At 41.1% G+C, this 22,084-nt stretch overlaps 1 protein-coding gene across 1 annotated transcript in view; it reads right to left on the bottom strand.

Moving 5' to 3' along the window:
- Window positions 1–22,084, bottom strand: part of CEP89 (centrosomal protein 89kDa) — a 68,835-nt gene that overhangs the window by 30,847 nt on the left and 15,904 nt on the right. The window contains exons 5-11 of the mRNA XM_014536780.1: window positions 18,594–18,690; window positions 12,570–12,598; window positions 11,030–11,072; window positions 8,527–8,745; window positions 6,395–6,537; window positions 1,575–1,625; window positions 1,324–1,407 (exon numbers count right to left, since the gene is read on the bottom strand). Of these exons, the coding sequence (XP_014392266.1) occupies window positions 1,324–1,407; window positions 1,575–1,625; window positions 6,395–6,537; window positions 8,527–8,745; window positions 11,030–11,072; window positions 12,570–12,598; window positions 18,594–18,690 (666 nt within the window). The remainder of the gene's footprint in view (window positions 1–1,323; window positions 1,408–1,574; window positions 1,626–6,394; window positions 6,538–8,526; window positions 8,746–11,029; window positions 11,073–12,569; window positions 12,599–18,593; window positions 18,691–22,084) is intronic.

Here is a 22,084-nt window from a genome sequence, read left to right as displayed (position 1 = left end):
GGCTGCTTTCATGGTACAACGGCAGAGCTGAGTAGTTGTAAAACACAGACTGCATGGTTTGCAAAGCCTAAATTATTTACTAAATGGCCCTTTACAGAAAATGTTTCCTGTGGGTTTTTTAAGTTAATGATTTCATAGAGAAAGAGAAGCATTGATTTGTTGCCCCACTTACTTATACAGTCATTGTTGCTTCTTGTATAAGCCTGACCAGGAATAAACACAAAACCTTGGTGTATTGGATAATGCCCTAACCAACTAAGCTATCTGGCCAGAGCTCCTGACCCGTTTTAGAAAGAGCACTGAATTAGTAATTTTATTAATTATTAGGGTGGATATTTCATCAATCAGTCTAAGATTACTTTGTCCTCTAGAAGAAAATTTTCAAAACTGCATTACAGCCCAGGCCGGTCAGCTCAGTTGTCCTACAAGGTTTGATCTCCAGTCAGAGCACACACGAGAATCAACCAATGAGAGCATACATAAGTGGAACAGCAAAAATCAAGGTTCTCTCTCTCTCTCTCTCTCTTTCCCTCCCTCTAAAATCAATAAATATTTTAAAAAATATTTTTTAAAACTGCATTACATGAGCCATGTACATGGGACAGTGTAATAAGAAAAGGCTTGGTGACTCTTAAGAGACCCAGGGATCCCAGGAAAACCAACACTTCTCTCCCTGGACCCTTCCACTTCCAGAGATCTCTCTGGCCACTTCAATGAGGGACTAGAGGTATGCAGCCTGGAAAGGCATGGACATATCTGCAACACCCACAGAGCCTGGGTCTCCTGTGTAATGCAAATGAGCTCCACTGCCAGAAGCCATTCCCCCAAAAAACAGAGGTGAATAAGGCAGAAAAGAATGAAAACCTCACTTTCTCACTGTTTCCAACAGCTCAATAATTGGAATTCCCTGAGGTCGCCTCTTCACAGCCTGCTACCATCCCCAGTCTGCCCAAATGTCCCTTCTAACAGTGGTGCTTGCAGCTACAGACAATCAGGAAAGAAGTGCCTTGCACTGCTGCCTTCCTGCACCCTGAGACCCCAGCCCATGTGGGGCTGCCTGTCTGGGAACTTCCAATGCAGCACCACCCTGTCCCTCCATAACTCCATCTAACCCTGCCCACCCCTCCTGCTCCACCCATCACTCCCAACCTGCCTCCCCTCTTCCTTCTTTCCCTGCCTCCTAGCCTCCTTCCTTCCTTCCTTCCTTTCTCCTTTCCTTTAACAAACATTTGAGTACCTGTTAGATGTTTGAATAGGTATTCAAAGTTTAAAATGGTCTTATTTTTTAATAAATCTTGTCTCTTCTGACATCTGCCAACCTACCTGAAGGGTGGAAATGAGCTCGTCTTTTTCTTTCATTCGGTCTTCATAAGCCAGCAACAAGGGTGACAGGTACTTTACATCCAACTGAAGATAACGGTTAGTAAAGAAGGTTAATATATTTCTTACATCTAAACACAGCCAGCAAATTTTTTTTAAAGATGATAAAATACACTTAATTTGGAATGGATTTGAATAGCTATTCAAATATAGCCCAGAAAATATGGGCCTGAAATTAAATAACTTTTACTTACCAACCAGGGTGGTATAGGGCCCTTTGATGGTAGGCCTTCAATAGTTATACTCTAAGAACAAAACACATTTTGTAGACAAATTAAACTATAATTCTGAAATTCAAGCCTTAAGATATTCTTAATCAACTATGCATCAGCAATCTATGCATCTATATGTGTAGAAAATGTTCTTTTGGAATGTTTGAGAATAATTTGAGATACAATGCCTCCTTTCCTGTAATACTTCAGTGTATATCTCCTAAAAAGAAAAACCTTCACTTACTCAACCACACTGCCATCATAAAAATCAAGAACTCAACAGTGACATACTATATTCTAATCTACAGAATATATTCAACTTTCACCTATTTTCTATGAGTTCAACTATTTTTTTTTAATACCATGTAGTATTTTGGGGAGTATAACTGTTCACAGTTTCTTATGATCCTTAGTATTTTTGTGTTATCAGTTCTAATGCCTCCTCTTTATTTCTAATTTTATTTGAATCATCTTTTTTCTTAGTCTAGCTAAAGGGTGGTCAAATGTATTTGTCTTTTCAAAAAACCAGTTCTTAGTTTCATTGATGTGTTCTGTTGTCTTTTTAGTCTCTATTTCATTTATTTCTGCTGATTTTCATTTTATTCCTCTTGTTAACTTTGAGCTAAAAGTCTTCTTTTGTTTAGTTCCTCAAGGTGTAAACTTAGGTTATTTATTTATTCTTAATTTTTAACGTTTGTATTTATTGCTATAAATTTCCCTTTAGAATTACTTTTGCTGCTTCCCATAAGTTTTGGCACGTCATGCTTCCATTTTCATTTGTTTTGAGGTATTTTTTATTCCTTTTCCATTTTCATTTGTTTTAAGGTATTTTTTTACTTCTCTTTTGACCCACTGGTTGTTCAGTAGCATGTTGTTCAATGTCCACATATTTGTAAATTTTCTTATACTTGATTTCTAATTTCATACACTGTGGTCAGAAAAGATGCTTGATATGTCAATATTCTTAAATTTATTAAGACTTGTTTTGTGTCCGAACATATGATCTGTCCTGGAGAATGTTCCATGTGCACTTGAGAAGAGTGTGTATTCTGCTGCTGTTGGAGGAAAAGTTCTGTATTAGGTCTGTCTGATCTAACATGCAGTTTAAGTCCAATATTTCCTTATGATTTTCCGTCTTGATGATCTATCTATTATTGGGGTATGGAAGTCCCCTACTATTATTGCTATTTTTCCCTTCAGTTGTTAACATTTGCTTTATATATTTAGGTGCTCTGAAATTGAGTACATAAATATTTACAATTATTATATTCTCTTGATGAATTGCCTCCTTTACCATTATGTAATCACCTTCTTTGTTTCTTTTACCGTTTTAATTTAAACTCTATTTTGTCTGATATAAGCATAGTTACCCCTTCTTTCTTTTGGCTTCCATTTACATTAAATGTATGTTTCTATCCCTTCGCTTTCAGTCTAAGTATGTCCTTACAGCTGAAGTGAGTCTTTTGTAGGCAGCAGATAGTTGGATCTTTTTTCCGTTTATCCATTCTGCCACTCTATGTCTTTTGACTGTAGAATTTAGTCCTTTCATTTTAATTAATTATTAAGTATGGCCTTTTTAGTTGCCATCTGTTCATTGTTTGCTGGCTGTTTTGTAATTCCTTTCTGCCTTTCTTGCTCTCTTCCTTTGTGATTTGATGCTTTTCTGTATTGGTATGTTTTGATTCTTCCTTTCTCTTTCTCTTTTGTGTACATCTATTATAGATATTTGCTTTGTGATTACCATGAGGCTTGCATAAGACATTTTTAACAGTCATTTTAAGCGAATAACAACTTAACTTTGAGCTTCTAATCAGCTTGCATCTACATGCTTACTACAATTCCCTTCATTGGGTCACTGGTGGGTCTCAGTACACAATAAACACACACAGCTCTATATTTTTACCACCACCCCACATTTTGTTTTTGATATAATTTATACCTTTTTATATTGTTTATCCATTAACAAATTATTGTATAGTTATTTTGAATACTTTTGTCTTTAACCTTTATACTAGAGGTATGATTTACATCATTACAATATTGGAGTATTTTGAATTTAACTATATATTTACCTTTACCAGTAAGTTTTATACTTTCATGATTTTGTTACTAATTAGTACCTATTCTTTTCAGCTTGAAGAACTCCATTTAAAAAAAATATTTTTTTATTGATTTCAAAGAGGAAGAGAGAAGGAACATAGAAACATCAATAAGAAAGAATCATTGATTGGCTGCCTCCTACACACCCCCTACAGGGGATTGAGCCTGCAACCTGCACATAAGCCCTGACAGGGAATCGAACTGTGACCTCCTGGTTCATAGGTCAACACTCAACCACTGAACCACACTGGCTGGGCATTGAAGAATTCCTTTTAACATTTCTTGTAAGGCTGGTCAGCTAGTGATGAATTCCTTTGAATTTTGTTTGTCTGGAAAACTCTTTATCTCAGTTCTGAAGGACCACTTTTCCAGGTAGACTATTCTTATTTGGCAGAATTTTTTCTTTCAGCACTTTGAATAGATCATCCTACTCCCTTGTGGCCTGCAGTTTCTGCTGAAAAAATCCACTTATAGTCTTATGGAGGTTCCCTTGTATGTGAAGAACATTTTCTCTTGCTATTTTTAAGATTCTCTCTTGTAGACTCACTGACTCCAAGTGGGAAATGGCCATTTTGCGTGCTCCTTTTACCTTTTGACAATTTAAAATAATGTGGTTTGGTGTGGGTCTCTTTATTTTATTTATTTATCTTATTTATTTTTTTGTTAATCCTCACCCAAGGATATTTTCCAATTGGTTTTTAGGGAGAGTGGAAAAGAGAGAGAGAAAGACACAGAGAGAAACATCAATGTGAGAGAAACACATCGATTGGTTGCCTTATACTAGGGCCAGGGCCCAAGGAACCTGCAACCAAGGTATGTGCCCTTGACCAGGACTGAATCCGGGACCCTCTGGTTCGCAGGCCGACACTCTATCCACTAAGCCAAACCGGCTAGGGTGGTGTGGGTCTCTTTAGATTAATTTGGTACTCTGGACTTCCTGAATCTGGTTATCTGTTTCTTTCCCTAGGTTAGGGGAGTTTTCAGCCATTATTTCTTTGATAAGGTTTCTGTCCCTTTCTCTCTTTTTCTTCTGAGACCTCTATAATGTGTATATACATCTGCTTGATGGTATGCCCTAAGTCCCTTAAGCTATCTTCACACTTTTTCATTCTTTTTTGATTCTCTGATTGGATGAATACCACTGCCCTGTTTTCAAGTTTGCTGATCCTTTTTCCATTTGCTTTAGTCTGCTGTGGAACCCTTCTATTGAATTTTTCAGTTTAGTTATTGTATTCTTCAGCTTTATGATTTCTTTGGTACCTTTTTATATCTTCTATCTCTGTTGAAATTCTCTCTTGTTCATGCATTGCTTTCCTGACCTCGATGAGCATCTTTAATTTTTTTGTTTTGAGAGTACTGTTGTGAAAGCTGGGGACAGTGAAACAAGGAAGAGCTTAGGATAGAAGCAGCAACAGAAGAGAGCCTAGGCAGGACTGCTTTGGCTCATTGGAGAGTCAGAGAACAGGGGGCCTTGGAGATAGGTTCAGGGGGTTAGCCCAGGACAAGCTGCCTCCGCCTATTGCTCTCCTGGTTGCCAGTCTCGTGGGGCCCCTCAGATGCATGGCTGAGAAGGAAGAAAGGTGTGGGCGTGCTCCCCAGAGGGAGAGCTCCCTTGATGAGCATCTTTACTACTGTTATACGACTGAGTAAATCACTTATTTCCATTTCATTAAGGCTGGTTTCTGAAGATTAATTTTGTTCTTTTGTTTGAAACACATTCCTTCCTTTCTTCATTTTCCTGGACCCTCTGAGTTAGTGTTGCTAATTAGATAAAGCAGCCTCCTCTCCTAGTCTTGGCAGAATGGTCTCTTAAAGGAGATGAACCTCACCAATCAGCCCAGTTGGAGTTCCTGGTTGCCTTTCAAACCTTTGTGATAGTCCACTGTCTTTGTTCTTAGTGGCTCCCAGTAGTTGAGGAGTTACCAAGACCCACGGTGTCCCAACGAGGGGGCTGCAGTCAGCACCTAGACACAGGATGATTAGAAGCCAGACCCTCAGGCAGCAGTCAGGAAAGTATGCAGTTACACCCCTTTAAGGGAAAAAGTGGGAGATGGCCATTTTTGCATGCTCTCTTTGTGCTGAGCCTGGATATACAGCTTCGGAGTTTGGGGGTGTGCTGCTGAGCCCATTTAAAAACTGTTTCTTGTTTGCTATAAATCTGTGTGGGACTCATGAATGCAAGTCCCACTGACTAGAGTGAGGTGATTTGGGGTCTGTATAAACTAGTCTGTCTTCTTTTGAGAGCTAGTGCACTGATAAATTACAGTTGTAAACTTGAGGAACAAGACTTAGAATGGAGCCCTAGGTGGTTTGGCTCAGTGGATAGAGCGTTGGCCTGTGGACTGAAGGGTCCCAGGTTCGATTCTGGTCAAGGGCACATTCCCGGGTTGCAGGCTCGATCCCCAGTGGGGGCGTGCAGGAGGTAGCCAATCAATGATTCTCTCTCATCACTGATATTTCTAGCTCTCTCTCCCTCTCCCTTCCTTTCTGAAATCAATAAATATATATTTAAAAAAAAAAAGAGGGAAGGACGGGAAGAAAGGAAGGGAGGAGATGGAGGGGAGAAGAACGAAATAGAAAGGTCCCTAGAATATGCTGTGCTTTGTATGTGTCTTTTTATGCCAAATTGTAATAAATATGAATCCCTCAATTCAACTTGAAAGGCTAAAAAAAGGCTGATTTTTCTTAATTGGAAACATTACCTCTTCCTTCGATAAATGCCTGAATTTTGTTTGATATCTGCTCAGTTCTACATTCAAACGATGGACAGTCATTTTCAACCCATCATTTTCATCCACCAGTTCTTGAGCTTGTTTTCTTAGATAAAGTAATTCAGGTGCAGCAACTACTGAAAAAAATTAATATTATACTCTAAGAATGTGTATCAAATAGATTAAGATTTTAAATGAATTGCTAACCATCTGCCCTTTTTTCCCTTTTGGGCTCACAGAGGCAGTGAATTACAAATATATAGGTTCAAGTGAATAAAAGTTTCTAAGTTTTTTAACACTAACTAGTCAACACTTTGGAAGTTTGTGGAAATTTTTACATGTACAACTAATTAAGGTAAAATAAAAACTTTAGATTGAAAAGGAAGTCATTGTTTCCAATGATATATAAATATTTGCCTTGCAAATCATATAGTATAAATGGAAAATTTATTAAAATAACTTTCCCAAATATTAGAAAACATAATAGAAAATAGATCCCACAAAGTAATAACACAAATAATGTAAAGTATCTAGAAATAAGTGTGACTAAGACAAGAATTATGCAAGGTTTATATGAAGAAAATGATATAATCTTTCTTCAGGCAATAATATTAGCCTTATATAAATAGATAGATGTATAGAGACAAAAATCAGTGAATATATGTATAACCTGAGAGGTAAAAAGGATTGACATCAAGGGCATAAGCCATAAAAGAAAAATATCCTTTAGATTTAAATTATCAACAGAGAAAATATTACATACACGACAAAGGCTAACATCCTTAATACACAGAGAGCTCCTACAAAACAATGAGAAAAAGCCAGATATCTCAATTTAAAGTCAGAAAATTTAGCCCTGGCCATTGTGGCTCAGTTGGTTGGAGCGTCATCCAATGTACCAAAAGGCTGCAGTATATGCAACCTAGAGCATACACCTAGGTTGTGAGTTTGGTCCCCAGTCAGGGTGTGTATGGGAAGCAACCAATTGATGTTTCTCTCTCACATAGATGTTTCTCTCTCTCTCTCTCTCTCTCTCTCTCTCTCTCTCTCTAAGTCAATAAAAACATATCCTCGGGTGAGAATTTAAAAAACAACAACATACCAATGTTAACTTCTTACCATGGACAACTGTACTATTGTTAAGAGGTTGACATTAAAAACCTGAATAAAGAATATAATGCAGCCCTGGCTGGGCTGGATCGCCAGTAGTGGGTGTGCAGGAGGCAACCAATAGATGCTTATGTTTTTTACATTTTATTTATCTTTTTTTGTTGTTGCTAATCTTCACCTGAGGATATTTTTCCATTGATTTTTAGAGAGTGGAAGGGAGGGGAAAAGCCACATCCATTGGTTGCCTACTGCACGTGTCCCCACCAGGGCTGGGGATTGAACCTGCAATCCAGGTATGTGTCCTTGACCAGAATCAAACTAGGATCCTTCAGCCTGCGGGACAACGTTCTATCCACTGAGCCAAACCGACTAGGGATAAAACATAAAAAAATGTTTATGTTTTGATCTCTCCCTCTCCCTTCCTCTTTCTCTAAAATAAATAAAAACATGTTTTTTAAAGTGGGAAAATTTATAAAAGAAAATGATATGCAAAGATATGAAAAAAATACCCAAGCTCACTGATAATAAGAGAAATACAATTTAAAATGGGATTCCTGCCCTAACCAGTTTGGCTCAGTGGATAGAGCGTTGGCCTACGGACTGAAGGGTCCCATGTTCGATTCTGGTCAAATGTTTCTAACTCTCTATCCCTCTCCCTTCCTCTCTGTAAAAAATCAATAAAATATATTTTTTTTAAAAATGGGATTCTTTCTTTGCCTATCAAATTAGCAAAAAAAAATATAATCCTCATTATTGGGAAATATGTGGTGAAAAGGCACTTTTATATGAGATATATGTAAAGTTCCTTTCCTAAGCATCAAATCCAGAAGTATTAGAATTTCTTTAGTATAATAATAATGATATAGCAGATAAAGTCAAATTTCACAAAAGAACCTAAAATATATCAACATTAAAATCAATAAATATTACAACCTAAAATATTAACTCTCAAAATAAGAAAATGAGTTAAGTCCTGTTTGTTCCTTTAATTAAAAAACTGTAGTTGTCCCCACCTTCCTTAGAGGATGCCTTCTCAGCCTCTTTCAGCTTTCCATTTTCTTTTACTATTCTCTTAAATTTTAATTGTAGTTCTTTCATTGCTTGTTTTACTATGTTAAGTTCAAGAGTAAGTGTTTGGTTTGTTGTGTTCAGATGCAAATTTTCTTCTTTTAATTCCTCAAACTTTTCTTTGGTTATTTCTATACATCGTTGACGTTTTTTACCAGTTATATCTGAAAAGGTATAAGGAAAACGTTTTAAAATATTGACATTTACAATTTTACATCAAAATTATGTGAGACTTGGTTTGAAAAACCATGTTAGCAACTACTTTGTGTCAGGCCTCATGTTATCCTCTTTGCTCCTGGGGAAGAGAATGGCCTGCACAAGAAAGAATGAGTGGTCTGATGAGACTACAGTGGATGACAGAAGAGAGGTGACAGAGAGGGAAGCAGGACTCAGGGGAGGCGCTTGCATATCATAATATGCAGAGTGGAGGCCACCAGGAACCAGGAAGGCTTTTGGGCAGAGGTGTGAAAAGAAGAGAGAGGTTCTACTCTCAGATGAGTCCCTCAGGGCAGCAGTCAAGAAAGGGAAGGAATGAGGCCCAGCCCAGAGGAGCTCTGAGGGCAGCACTACGAGGGGAACAAAGAAGGGATATATGAGCGAAAGACTCAGGGGCTAAAGCCCCACAGGACCCAACAGGGAGGGGCAAATCAAGATCTGCCTTTGGAAGACACTTAGCCAGACAAGGAAACAAGTGGAGCAAGAGAAGCTAAGCTCGGTTTAGGACACAGGACCATAGCGCTGAGGGCAGCCTCAGCTGAAAGAGGGGAGCCACCAGGATGTGGGCAGTATCTGATGGCACCATGGAGAGAAGGAAACCAGAGATCACAAAGGATTTTAAGAAGGAAAAGCAAGAAAGATGGGAAGAGCCCTAGCCGGTTTGGCTCAGTGGACAGAGCGTCAGCCTGCGGACTGAAGGTTTCCAAGTTCGATTCCGGCCGAGGGCACATGCCCAGGTTGTGGGCTCGATCCCCAGTAGGGGAAGTGCAGGAGGCAGTGATTAATGATTCTCTCTCATCATTGATGTTTCTCTCTCCCTCTCTGAAATCACTAAAAATATATTTAAAAAAGAAAAGAAAAAGGAAAGATGGGAAGAAAACAGAGCGATGTTCCGTGGAGAGATATGCTCACAGAGCTCAAAAAAGGTGAAAACTACAATGGGCTCCCTGGCCAGGGCAGACCTCCAAATGGAGGTGGAAACAGAAGCAGAGCTTCTGTGGATAGACAAGGGGGGGAAGGCTGGTGGCTCCAGACAGTAGATTCAGCACATACCCCAAGGGGACAGGCAAAAGCTAGGGAGGGGACAGGTGACTCCAGATAACACCCTCTGACCCTGATACGCATATATCCAGTCTTTAGAACATGAAAGGCTAAGAAATGAGTAACTCCACAGCTACACTGAGAACAAGAGGGGAACCCCAGAAAGAAAACAATTAAGATTAGGCTGAAGACAGAAGCTGCAGCCTAAAATATGTCAGGAGACATCAGCTACAAAAGGTGGGGATGCCTCCCCCTGGCAGATAATAGGAACCTAAATGGCCTAGAAGATGTCCAGTTAGAGCACCAGATGGGGCTCAAATCCTTTGGGCCAGCAGGCACTGAAGTCCGAGAGGCAGGGCAGGCCCGAAGGGGTGTAGAATCCCATAAGGAAGAGGGACCCCTAAAACCCCTGACTGGCCCGTCAGTCACTGGAGACAGGCTATACAATTGGCAGCCTTGCTGGTTTCCCCATCTGAGCAGCCTGCAGTAAGCAGACACAGCATCTCCAGGCAGACCAACAGGGGCTCTCAAGGACCAAGGTGGGCACACCACCAAGAACCAGCAAGTGTCAGAGCCAAGAGAAGCACCCAAGTCAAATTATAGAGAAGAGAGTGGCTGGCACAAAAATGACAAGATTTTGGAATAAGTATATTTAACATTTTCAAAGAGATTCTTGTTGATATTTCATAGAAATCATATAAGCAGACATTTTGAGTAATACATCAATTCAAAGGATGGGCTAAGTGGCAGGATATATACAAAGATGAATGAGCCTATGGCTAGAAGTCAGAGCCCTAGCAAACTCCTACACCACCAAAACCACAGAGATAGAATGGGTGAAAGTCAAGTCAACACTAAGATAGAATGGAGGACAGGCTGAAAAGTCTTGATACCCAATACAGTTTTTGGATAGTGATGTGAAGCCTAACAGGTAAAATTTACAAAGTTCACTTTGAAAGCTACCGAAGCTCCACAAACATTATAGGGGAGAGTGCCCCAGAAAACATCTCTAAATCTCACATTGCCTCCAGCCTCAGAGCAGAACCCTTATTTGCATATACCCACCCTCCCAGTATCTAAGCACATCCCACAGGTCCTTCCAGCCCCCACTCCCAGGATCTGAGCACAGCTCCAGAGGACATACTTCCACTATAAGCTTTTCAATCATAATCAAATTCAAAAGGCAAATACCTGGGGAGGGTGGAGGTTTTCCACATAATGGTGTTTTTTCATCCTAAGGGGAAAAAAGTCATGAGCCTAATAAATTGAGAGTGTTAGCATCTTCTGTTCAAACGTTCTGCCTTTTTGCCTGTAAGTTCAGTCAGTCACTGTCTTTATATGTAGGTCCCATGAGTAATGGGCCATCAGTTCACATTCTTAAAGCATGTGATATGGCTGCAGGTGCTGAGCAGAGAGATGTGCAAAGCAAACTCCAGCCAGGCCTTTCTCCTTGGGACATGCAAGAAGACCCCATAAACTGCAGAGAAGCATGTTTTTCAGGGTGCTGAGAAAAGAATATAAGTTCTTGCTTTTCAACACAAAACCTCGAGGAAAGGGAAAGCTTTAACTTTTGTTAATTTTTCCATTACACATCAGTCTGATACTAAGTTTCTAATTTCTGCTGAAAAAGTAGATGAGGTTTATAAATTAACTAGAGGCCCGGTGCATGAAATTTGTGCACAGTAGGGTCCCTAGGCCTGGTTGGCGATCAGGGCCGATTGGAGCCTTCCGGCTGCCAGCTGGAGCCTTCCTTCGTTCTGCGCCGCCCCCTGGTGGTTAGCGCACATCATAGCAAGCAATCTGTCTGGTCAAACTCCCTTGGGGACAATTTGCATATTAGGCTTTTTTATATATAGATTCTACTGAGAAATGTTTAATTTTTAAATTTCTATGACCTCACACAATTCAAAACTTAACACCTTTCGTACCGCATAGAAATCTCTAAGACATATGCCAGGGACCGCACGTTTCTGGGCAAACTGCACGTTATTTAAATCATCATGCACTTTAGGTGTTGTTTTTCAATAATTATAACATTTTTATTTACAAAAACAATTAAACAATTAAAGTTCCTAGTACTTTTTTAACGTATGGTACTGCGTAAAACATTTTCCTCTATGAAGAGGGACCAAACAAAATTTACATAAGTATCTAGATTCGCTCCTTTTTCCATGGGCGTGAAAAACGAGAAAACTCATGAGCGGTCCTTAACAGATGGCGCGCGAAACACGAGAAAACTCTTGAGCGGTACGAAAGGTGTTAAGTTAGAACTATTTCCATGTTTGCAAATTAGTTATTGTCTATTCATTCTACAAATTATGTAAGTGATTTCAAACCTCTCAATACATTAGTTTCATTTTTAAACTGTGGAAAATATGAATTTCTTCAAGTTTTTTAAGTATTTAAAAAAAAACATTCAGCCTGCCTGCAGTGGCTCAGTTGGTTGAGCATCATCCTGTGCTGGTTTGATTCCTAGTCAGGGCACACACCTGGGTTGCGAATTCAATCCCTGCTTGGGGTGTGCATGGGAAGGCAACGGATCGATATTTCTCTCTCTCTCTCCCTTCTTCTCTTTAAGCATGTCCTTGGATGAGGATTAAAAAAAGGAAGAAACATCCAATCAGAAAGAACTCTTAAGGGAGGTTTCCCCCCCAAAAATCAAAAGTTATTTAAACATTATGGTAGAAATTCAATCTATTAAGAAAACCAGTTTTTGAAAAACTAATCTTACCTTTAAAGTCAGGACAGAATGTTCACCATCTGATTTTAAAAAGACAAGAGAAAAAATTAAAAGCAGATAAAGACATTTGACCTCTCAGAAGAGTACAATCACAGAAACTCACCTTCTACAGGGGAGCTAAACAAGGCAGGGAGCGGCAGCAGGCGGGGCCAGGTCGCATGGCAAGCTGGTCCCAGAGCGAGGCCGGGAGCCCAGCTCTGAACTGCTCATCCTTGACTATCCTGCTCATTCCTGAGCACCTTCAGTGGCTCACAGGATTGCAGAACCAAGGCCAAATGCCTCAGTGTGACTCTGAGCCCTTTCCATGTAGGGCTCCTCCCCATCTTTTCAACATACCTCACTGCAGTGCTCCCTCCACAGGTTCCACCCTCCACAGCCATTCCCCAAATGGGCTGGGCCTACCCTGCCTGGAAGTAGCATCCAACTTGGTCAGAACAGTAGTTGTTTGTTGAAGCAAACTGCCTCAATGACACACATGAAAACAAATCTTGTCCAGTAACTCATTTTCGACTTATAAATCGAAAATTTAGTCTAGTCTGGGCTAGATCCAGACCCGGTCAGTCCCACCCTTGTCAAGCTCCACCAGGCAGGGGGCACAGCCTCAGGCACCCTGGCCCGGCGCTGGGGCGGGGGGTGCGCCTTGAAGTCCCCTGTCAAGCCCCGCCGGGTGGGGGACACGGCCTGAGATCCCCCTTCACGCCCAGCCGGGCAGGGGGTGTGGCCTGAGATCCTCCGTCAAGCCCTGCCAGGCGGGGGGCGTGCCTTGAGGTCCCCCGTCAAGCCCCACCGGGCGAGGAGCGCAGCCTCAGGTCCCCCAGCCCAGCACCGGGAGGGGGGGTGCAGCCGCAGGTCCCTGCTGATTGCTTGTTAAGGCTGGTTACAGGAACTCGGCCTCCGCTGTGGGTGCAGCCATCGTGTGTTACGGAAACCCCACCTCCACTGTGGGTGCCGCCATCTTTGTGGTGGAGTGATGGTCAATTTGCACATTCCCTCTTTATTATATAGGATACCTGTGATTAATATCCTCCATAAAGAGGTTGACCTTATGACCCAGTTTGCCTGTACCTCTTGTTGTAGTGAAAAGTTGGGTTTTCAACTTTTTAGAAGTTCATTGCTTTTAACTTTCCACAATTAATTTGCAGAGCAGAAATAACTGGCTGAGAAATAAATTAGAAGCAAATATGCAAAAAGAAAAAAATATAGAATTCAGAAAAACAAACAAAAATGCTTAAAGATGCATACAACATTATAAATTTGCTTATTGGTTCATTACAATTACCAACCCTTGAGCAACTAATCAATGAAGAGCTTATTTTTTACCAAAAAGTCATCTTAATCCACTATTTTTAAACAAACTGCCTTTTTAAAAAATGTATTTTTAAACATTTTTCCAATTCAAGTTGACATTCAATATTAACAAACCTGGTTTTGATCACGTGTTTTGGGGCAGCCTGGACTGGGCACCAGATGAAATCCTACCCAGTCCTTCTAGCCTAATGGCCTCTTCTCCCTGCCACTTTCTACAACTGGCAGACAATGATGAATGCTCTCTGGTCTTTGTGCCCACTTCTACAACCAGCCTTAGCACTCAGGCAGTTTACCATCTACACATCCTCCCCTGCAACTAGAATGTGAGGGTAAAGGCTGTGGCTCCATCATTTCTGGCACATAGTAAGCTGAATAAATTTCTGATGAGCAAATGTTTAAACTGATAAAAAAAATTAATTAAAATAATTTACATTTTTAATAACTGTTACAATATTCTTGATTTGGTATCTTCCAATGCTATATCAGATCTACTGCTTTCCTATTTAATGAAATCTTCTATGTGTCCCTTAAATTCTTCACAAAATAAAGTTGGGGGAGGGCAGGGGATTAAATGGGAGGAAAAAAACAGGCTTCTAGTCAAAATGGCAGAGTAGGTAAACGCAGTACTGACATCTCTCGTGACCACTTCAAAATTACAACTAAACTACTGAACAACCATCACTGAGAACTGCCTGAAGTCTAGCTGAACAGAACTCCTATAAGTAAGGAAGCCACAGGGAGACCGGTAGGAGGGGCAGAAATGCAGAATGGTCATGTCCCACACCCATGTGAGGAGGTTAAGAATCAGGAGGGATATCTCAGCTGGGGAGGAGTCCCAGCCCAGGGTTCCAGGGCCAGGAACAGAAGTCCCCATAATACAGCAGAGATTGAGTCTGAGTAAGACGGAAGGCTGCTGGGGTCCCAGGCAGTTCCTCTTAAAGGGCCCACACTCAGACTTACTCAGACTCACTTGCTCTGAACATAGGAACTAAATTGTCTGGCTTTGGGGTGAGGGCTGGAGGGGTAGCTTTCTCCCAGACAGAAGTGCTAGCAGAAGACATGTTCCTTTGCTGAGTCCTCCCCCCATAGAGCTGGCAGCAGGCACATACTTGAGTCTCCATTTACCTGGCTAACACTGTTCACCCTACCTGGGTGATTCCCTGAGATCCTCACCCAACTTTCAGACCCACCCAAGCCGCTTGGCTCGAACTTCAGACTTTGCTAAAATCTCTCAAAGGTTCATAAATCTTAAACAAGCAGCATCTGGCCTCAGCATGCCCTTTACCTCTTGCCAAGCAGCCCAAGCCCAGTACTGGCAGCAGCCAGCCTTGGTTCATAGCTTGGCCTCTCCTGGGCACCTCCAAACCCAACACAAGTGGCAACTATCTGCATGAGCCACATGCTGGGTGGTCCCTGGCATGGCACAAGCAGTGGCTAACTGTGGCCTGCACCTCCAGGGAGGCTCCTGGGCCAATGCACCCAGAGGACAGCTTCAGACCACACGAGAGCATCACCCAATCACCTCCACCAGCAGACTCATCTGGCACTGAGCCCTGCTGAAGCAAGTCCTGCTCCATGTAGTCGGCCCCTACACAAAAGCTCCTCTGCTATAGTCTTGGCCAATCCTCACAGCTGATTGGCCTGGGGGTCAATTCCTCCCATTGACAGAAATCAAGGCTCAACTACTAAACAGGAGGGTGTACATAGCCCATATATGGTGGGGGGGGGGGGTTGCACCTGGAGTGCTCAGCTCGGGTTACTACAGAGGCTGTGCCAGTGGGCCCTACAGGACATGTACTACATTAGGCCACTCTACAAAGCCTGGGACACATAGCAGCTCTACCTACTACAAACACAGGGAGGCAGCCAAAACAAGGAGACAAAGCAACATGTCCCAAATGAAAGAACAGGAGGACAAAACTCCCCCTCCAAAAAAAATTAAACAAAATGAAGACAAGCAATCTACCAGAGATACAAAGTTCAAAATACTGGTGACAGCCAGGCCAGTGTGTCTCAGTGGTTGAGTGTTGACCTATGAACCAGGAAGTCAAGGTTTGATTCCCAGTCAGGGTACATGTCCGGGTTTTGGGCTGGTCCACAGTAAGGGCCATGCAGGAGGCAGCTGATCAATTATTCTCTCTCAACATTGAAGTTTCTCTCTCTCTCTCCCTCTTCCTTCCTCTCTGAAATCAATAAAAATATATTTTAAAAATATATATATTAAAGAATAATGGTTATAAGGATGCTCAAGGAACTTAGAAAAAGATAGATTAACTCAGTGAGAACTTCAACAAAAAGATAAAAACAGAAATGGAGATAAAAAACATAAAAAAGGACAGAAATAAAGAGTACAATAACTGAAATGAAGAAACAGTAAAATGAATCAACAGTAGATTGTGAAGTAGAGGATCAAAGCAGCAATTTGGAAAATAGGTAGCAGAAAACACCCAATCAGAACAGCAAAAAGATAAAAGAATCCAAAAAATGAGGACTGTTTAAGGGGCCTCTGGAACAACATTAAGAGTACCAACAGGCCTAGCTGTTTTGGCTCAGTGGATAGAGCATCGGCCTGCAGACTGAAGGGTACTGGGTTTGATTCTGGTCAAGGGCATATGCCTCGGTTGCAGGCTTGATCCCCAGTAGGGGGTGTGCAGGAGGCAGCCAATCAATGATTCTCTCTCATCATTGATGTTTCTATCTCTCTCTCCCTCTCCCATCCTCTCTGAAATCAATAAAAATATATTTTTTTAAAAAGAGTACCAACCTTCATGGGGGTGCCAAAAAAAGAAGAGAGCAAGAAATTGAAAGCCTATTTAAAAAAATGTCAGAAAACTTCCTAATTTGGTGAAGGAAATAGACACACAAGTCCAGGAAGCATAGAGTCCCAAATAAGATGAACCCAAAGAGGCCCACACCAAGATACATCATAATTAAAATGCCAAAGGTTAAAGACAAAGAGAGAATCTTAAAGGCAGTTATTATCTACAATGGAGCTCCCATAAGACTGTCAGCTGATTTCTCAACAGAAACTTTGCAGGTCAGAAGGGACTGGAACAAAATACAAAAGGCTACCAGTTTGATTCCCAGTTAGGGCACATACTTAGGTTGTGGATTCCATCCTGGGTCAGGATGTGTACAGGAGGCAACCAATCAATATTTCACTCTCACACTGATGTCTCTCTCTCCTCCTTCCTTCCTCTCTAAAGTCAAAGAAAAAAAAAAGTGGATGGACATGTATGAACATAGGGAGATATTCAGGATGTGTCATTAGATTTAAAAAAGGCAGGTAAGAAAATAATGTGTATTTTATATACATACCCAATTGTATGTTAAAAGTAATTATCTAGCCCTAGCTGGTTTGGCTCAGTGGATAGAGTGTTGGCCTGTGGACTAAAGGGTCTCAGGTTCGATTCCAGTCATGGGCACATGCCTGGGTTGTGGGCTTGATCCCCAGTAGGGGGCATGCGGGAGGCAGCCAATCAATGATTCTCTCTCATCAGAAATCAATAAAAAAATTAAAATAATAAAAGTAATTATCTAGCCCTGGCTGGTGGTTAGTGTCGGCCTGCACTGAAGGGTTGTGGGTTTGATTCCCAGTCAAGGGCACATATCTGGGTTGCAGGTTTGATCTCTGGCCCGAGTTGGGGCACTTGTGGGAGGTAACCAATCACTGTGTCTCTCTCACATCACATTGATGTTTCTCTCTTGCTCTCTCTCTCTTTCTACCCCTCTTCCTCCTTTTCACTCTCTCTAAAAAGAAAACAATGGAAAAAATATCCTCGGGTAAGGATCAACAACAAAAAATAAAATTAAATTAATTATCTATGAAGTACAATTATGTGTGTTTAACTTGATATATTTATGCATTTCCATTTTTTTACAGTGCAAAAGTAGTACTTCTATAATTAATAAAGGAATACAGTTTTTACATGACTTTAATATTCACACAGATTTTCCCATAGGGATAAAATATGCCACCTAACCAATTGGTGTTTCTGGCCCAGGTATTACTAGCTGGCATCCTGTTTTCTAACCACCTCTCCTTGAGCCCAAGCAACTCTCAGGAGGGTCCTGATAAAGCAGTTATTGGTGCCCACTGTATGTCAGGCTCTCTTTCTCACTTCTCAAACATAAGCCATCTTTTAGGAAACTGAAAAGAGTTCCCTACCTTTACTATAATACTCTGAATTCTCTCACAGTGCCAGACAAAATATACAGACAATTGGTAACATACAGTTAGAGTTCTATTATAAACAGGTCCGTGCACTCATTCATCCAACAAACTCTTAGAGACGGACTGCTGTGGGCTGGGCCCAGCTCCAGGCACTGGAGATAGCATGGAGACCCCTGGGCTCCAGCCCTTGCAACGCCAGGCCTCGGTCGGGGTGCAGGGGGAAGGAGTGTGTAGAGCTTCAGAGCTTGAGCCGTAGCCCTTTTCCCCAGGTGTCCTCTCAGGGCTGACGGACAGAACTTACGAAATAGACTCCAAAATGAGTACAACCTAATATCCAGGCAACTGACTCTGGAGTAACTTACCTCCAGTGAAAATAAAATTCAGAAATATTCCTACTTGTAATAACAGAATCACAGTATGGAGGTGCAATGGCTATATGTTCCCTCAAGTTAACCAACATTTATTGTCACAAAATGTTTTTACTATTTGAAAAATTGTGGGTGTTTGGGGTTTTTTTTTGTTGTTTTTTTTACCTTTTTCTTGTGTATGCTGTGGTATAAGAGGTGGATCTTGCTCAGAAATATTTTCCTCATCTTCACTGTCCACCGCATGTGACAATGGAACCTTTTGCTACAAGAGACAAAGGAGCAAACATGTGATCAAATTTCCTCCCAGTAAACTCAAATGGCTTATTCCATACTTTCTTCAGTGCCACCTCCCTCTCTGAGAGACAAAAGGACTACACTTGAAAGGGTGGGACAAAACTTCGGATTCCTTAGGGAAAGCCCTGTGGCAAAAGCAATGACATTGGAACTACACTTGGGCCATCCAGAACTTCAAACCCCACCCATGCTGCCTGGGCAGCCTCTCTTCCTCCTTCCTTACAGAGACCAACCCAGAACAAGGGGCTGCATCTGGCCTGCTGTGCGTAGCACCCAATACCATCCTACGCTGGCACTGTTACCGTGTTATCATCTCCACGTGAGACAAGTGCTGTCAACTTGCCCTGTGAGAACCCTCAGTCCGGCAACTGTTTGGGGTTGAGGTCAGTTATGTTCGTGGGCTTTGTGAGTCCCTGTAAATGTTTCCTCATGAAATGGAACCCTCTCCTCCACTGCCTGTGAGCATCTCCTATGCAGAATGTTCACAGCAGCACTATTCCTGAAAGTCCCAAACTGGAAACAACCAAATATCCATCATCAATAAAATGAGTAAGTAATTGGATGGTACAGTTGTACAATGGGATAGTATACAGCAATAGGAATGAACCAATCACTGCATGCACAATAACTGAAGACTCTAAAAAACCCCAAAGAATGCATACTATGTGATTACATTCACAGAATTTTCAGAATAGGCAAAACTAATCTAAGGTTATTTCCTAGGATCTAATCTACTCTTGGAGTTTAGGGCAGTGCTTACCTCTGGGGGAAGTAGTGACCTTCTCTGTCACAAAGAGGGACTTCCGGGGTACTAATAATGTTTTGTATTTTTTAAATCTGGGTGGTGGATACTTTGTAGAAATTCACTGAGCTGTACACTTATGATTTATGTATCTTTTGTGTATATTTAATGCATCAATAAATAAACCAAAGGCCTGAATGGTATAGCTCAGTGGTTGAGCGTTGAACTATGAGCCAGGAGGTCGTGGGTTCGATTCCCAGTCAAGGCACCTGCCCAGGTTGTGGGCTCAATCACCAGTGGGGGATATGCAGGCAATAGCCAATCAATGATTCTCTCTTATCATTGATGGTTCTATCTCTCTCTCTCCCCTCTCACTTCCTCTCAGAAATCAATAAAAATATATTTAAAAGAAAAAGAAATAAATAGACCAGAGAACTGTGATAATATTCAAAACAATATTCTAATTTAAAAGTTTTAATTTAGCCTGGCTGGTGTAGCTCAGTGGTTGAGCATCGACCTATGAACTGGAGGTCACGGTTCGATTTCAGGTTGGGGCACATGCCTGAGTTGTGGGTTCGATCCCCAATGTGGGCATGCAGGAGCGACAGCCCTTGCATCAAAGAGTTGCCAGTTCGATTCCCGGTCAGAGCACATATGGGAGGCAAGCAATCAATGTTTCTTTCTTTTTTTAAAATTTTTTTAAAATTGATTTCAGAGAGGAAGGGAGAAGAGGAAGAGAGAGGTAGAAACATCAATGAGAGCGAATCATTGATCGGCTGTCTCCTGCACGCCTCCTGCTGGGGATCGAGTCCACACCCAGGCATGTGCCCTTGACCAGAATTGAACCTGGGACTCTTCAGTCTGCAGGCCCGACGCTCTATCCACTGAGCCAAACTGGCTAAGGCCAATCGATGTTTCTCACATCAAAGTTTCTCTCTCTCTAAAAAAATTTAAAAAATCAATAAAAACATATCTTCAGGTGAGGATTAAAAACAAAAAATGATACAAACATCAAACTGACCAAAGAAGCTCCTGGGCAGAGGAGGACAGCAATAGCAACAGCAGGGTTTCAAGGTGGACTTTTGTTTTATGTGCAATATCAGAAGTTTTTATAAGAAATGTGCACTCGCATATTACCTTTGTGACAAAAGGAAAACTAAAAAGAAATTTAAACCGTGGGGACAGAGGGGACATTCCTAATCCTCAACAACAACAGGAAAAGAATGCCCTTGGCCTCTAGAAGTTTCTAGAAAGAACTAGTTTACCCTTCCATGAATAGTTCCTCTCTGCATCTCCATCCAAGCTTATGGCAACACTCAAATATGGGTTTGTTGACAGGTGGGTGGGTAAACAAATGCACAAATGAGTGACTATATAGCATTTTATGACAAGATGATCTGCAAATCCACAAACAATAGCAAGAATGCATGACAGAGATCTCCAATAATGTCCTATTGCTAGTTTCTATTTGAAAATGGTAACATGGCATTTAGGTGGTCTCTTCCCTTAAAACTAACTGAAATCAATCAGAAGAATAAAATAAATTAAAAATAAATTTAAAAAGCTTAGTCAATGGCCACAGTCTCAAACCACAAACTGGAGAAAACAGCTTCCAAATCTATGAAAACCTGGAATAGAGGGAGTATACCAAAAGCTGCTAGAATTCAAGCATGTAGATACTCCAAAATTCACAAAGTGTTACAGAGTTCCTCTGATGGGTGCAATGAGAACAAGGGCATGGACAGGCCCAGGAGAAGTAGTCCTTCCCGGGGAGGAGAAATCAAAGGGAGCCACTTGTGGAGAGCCTGCCTTTATTGTCCAGAATCCAGCCTGCATACTCTCACAGAAATTAAAGGCAGCACAGGCTGATATAAAGATCCCAAAGGATATCAAGAAAAGCGATAAAGCATCAGAAAGATATAAGAAGTAAACTGGCAGAAGTCAAAAAAAGAAAAAGAAAAAGGAAAACCAATACAGAAGTAAAAGCTATACTAAAAGTACTAAAACACAGTAACAAAGTGCTAAAAGAGATGCACAGAGTACACTAAAGGAAATCACATAAAGTGACAATGCAAAGAAAAACAAGGGACAGGTGATTATAGAAAATATAATAGACATGGAAACAAAGGGTAGCCAACAAATGCATAGCTAGTGTTCTCAAAGGAGAATAGAATGAATGGATGGTAAAAGTAATCAAAGACAAAACAGGGGAGAGAAATAGTCCCTGAAAATAAAAAAGGAAATGAGAATCTTTGTCTGCTGAATTAAATTATAAACTAAATTTCAGGAAAAATGCCACCATTAATTCTGGAGATGTACTGAACTTCAAAGGATAAAGAATGAACTTACAAAGGTATCAGAAAGAAAGATCAAGTGACTTTAATGTGAAAAAGAAAGCAGGCTTAAGTCCTTCTCAGCCCTTTGCTGTTACCCTCAGCAGTCCTCTCAGAAAAGGCTAATTCCCCCACTATATGGTCTCACAGCACCTGTACCCTTCCTTCGTAACATTTACCATAATTGTAATTGGTTGCTATTAATTAGGTAACTATGGACTCTGCCTTATACTGCTTCTCCAGCACCTGGCACATACCTGGTACTCATTGGATGCTCAATAAATATT

The sequence above is a fragment of the Myotis brandtii genome, unplaced genomic scaffold (assembly GCF_000412655.1).
Source record: "Myotis brandtii unplaced genomic scaffold, ASM41265v1 scaffold165, whole genome shotgun sequence".
In the NCBI taxonomy this organism is placed as follows: domain Eukaryota; kingdom Metazoa; phylum Chordata; class Mammalia; order Chiroptera; family Vespertilionidae; genus Myotis; species Myotis brandtii.
Note: the sequence above shows the minus strand (reverse complement) of the source record. Positions and strands in the feature narration are given on the sequence as shown.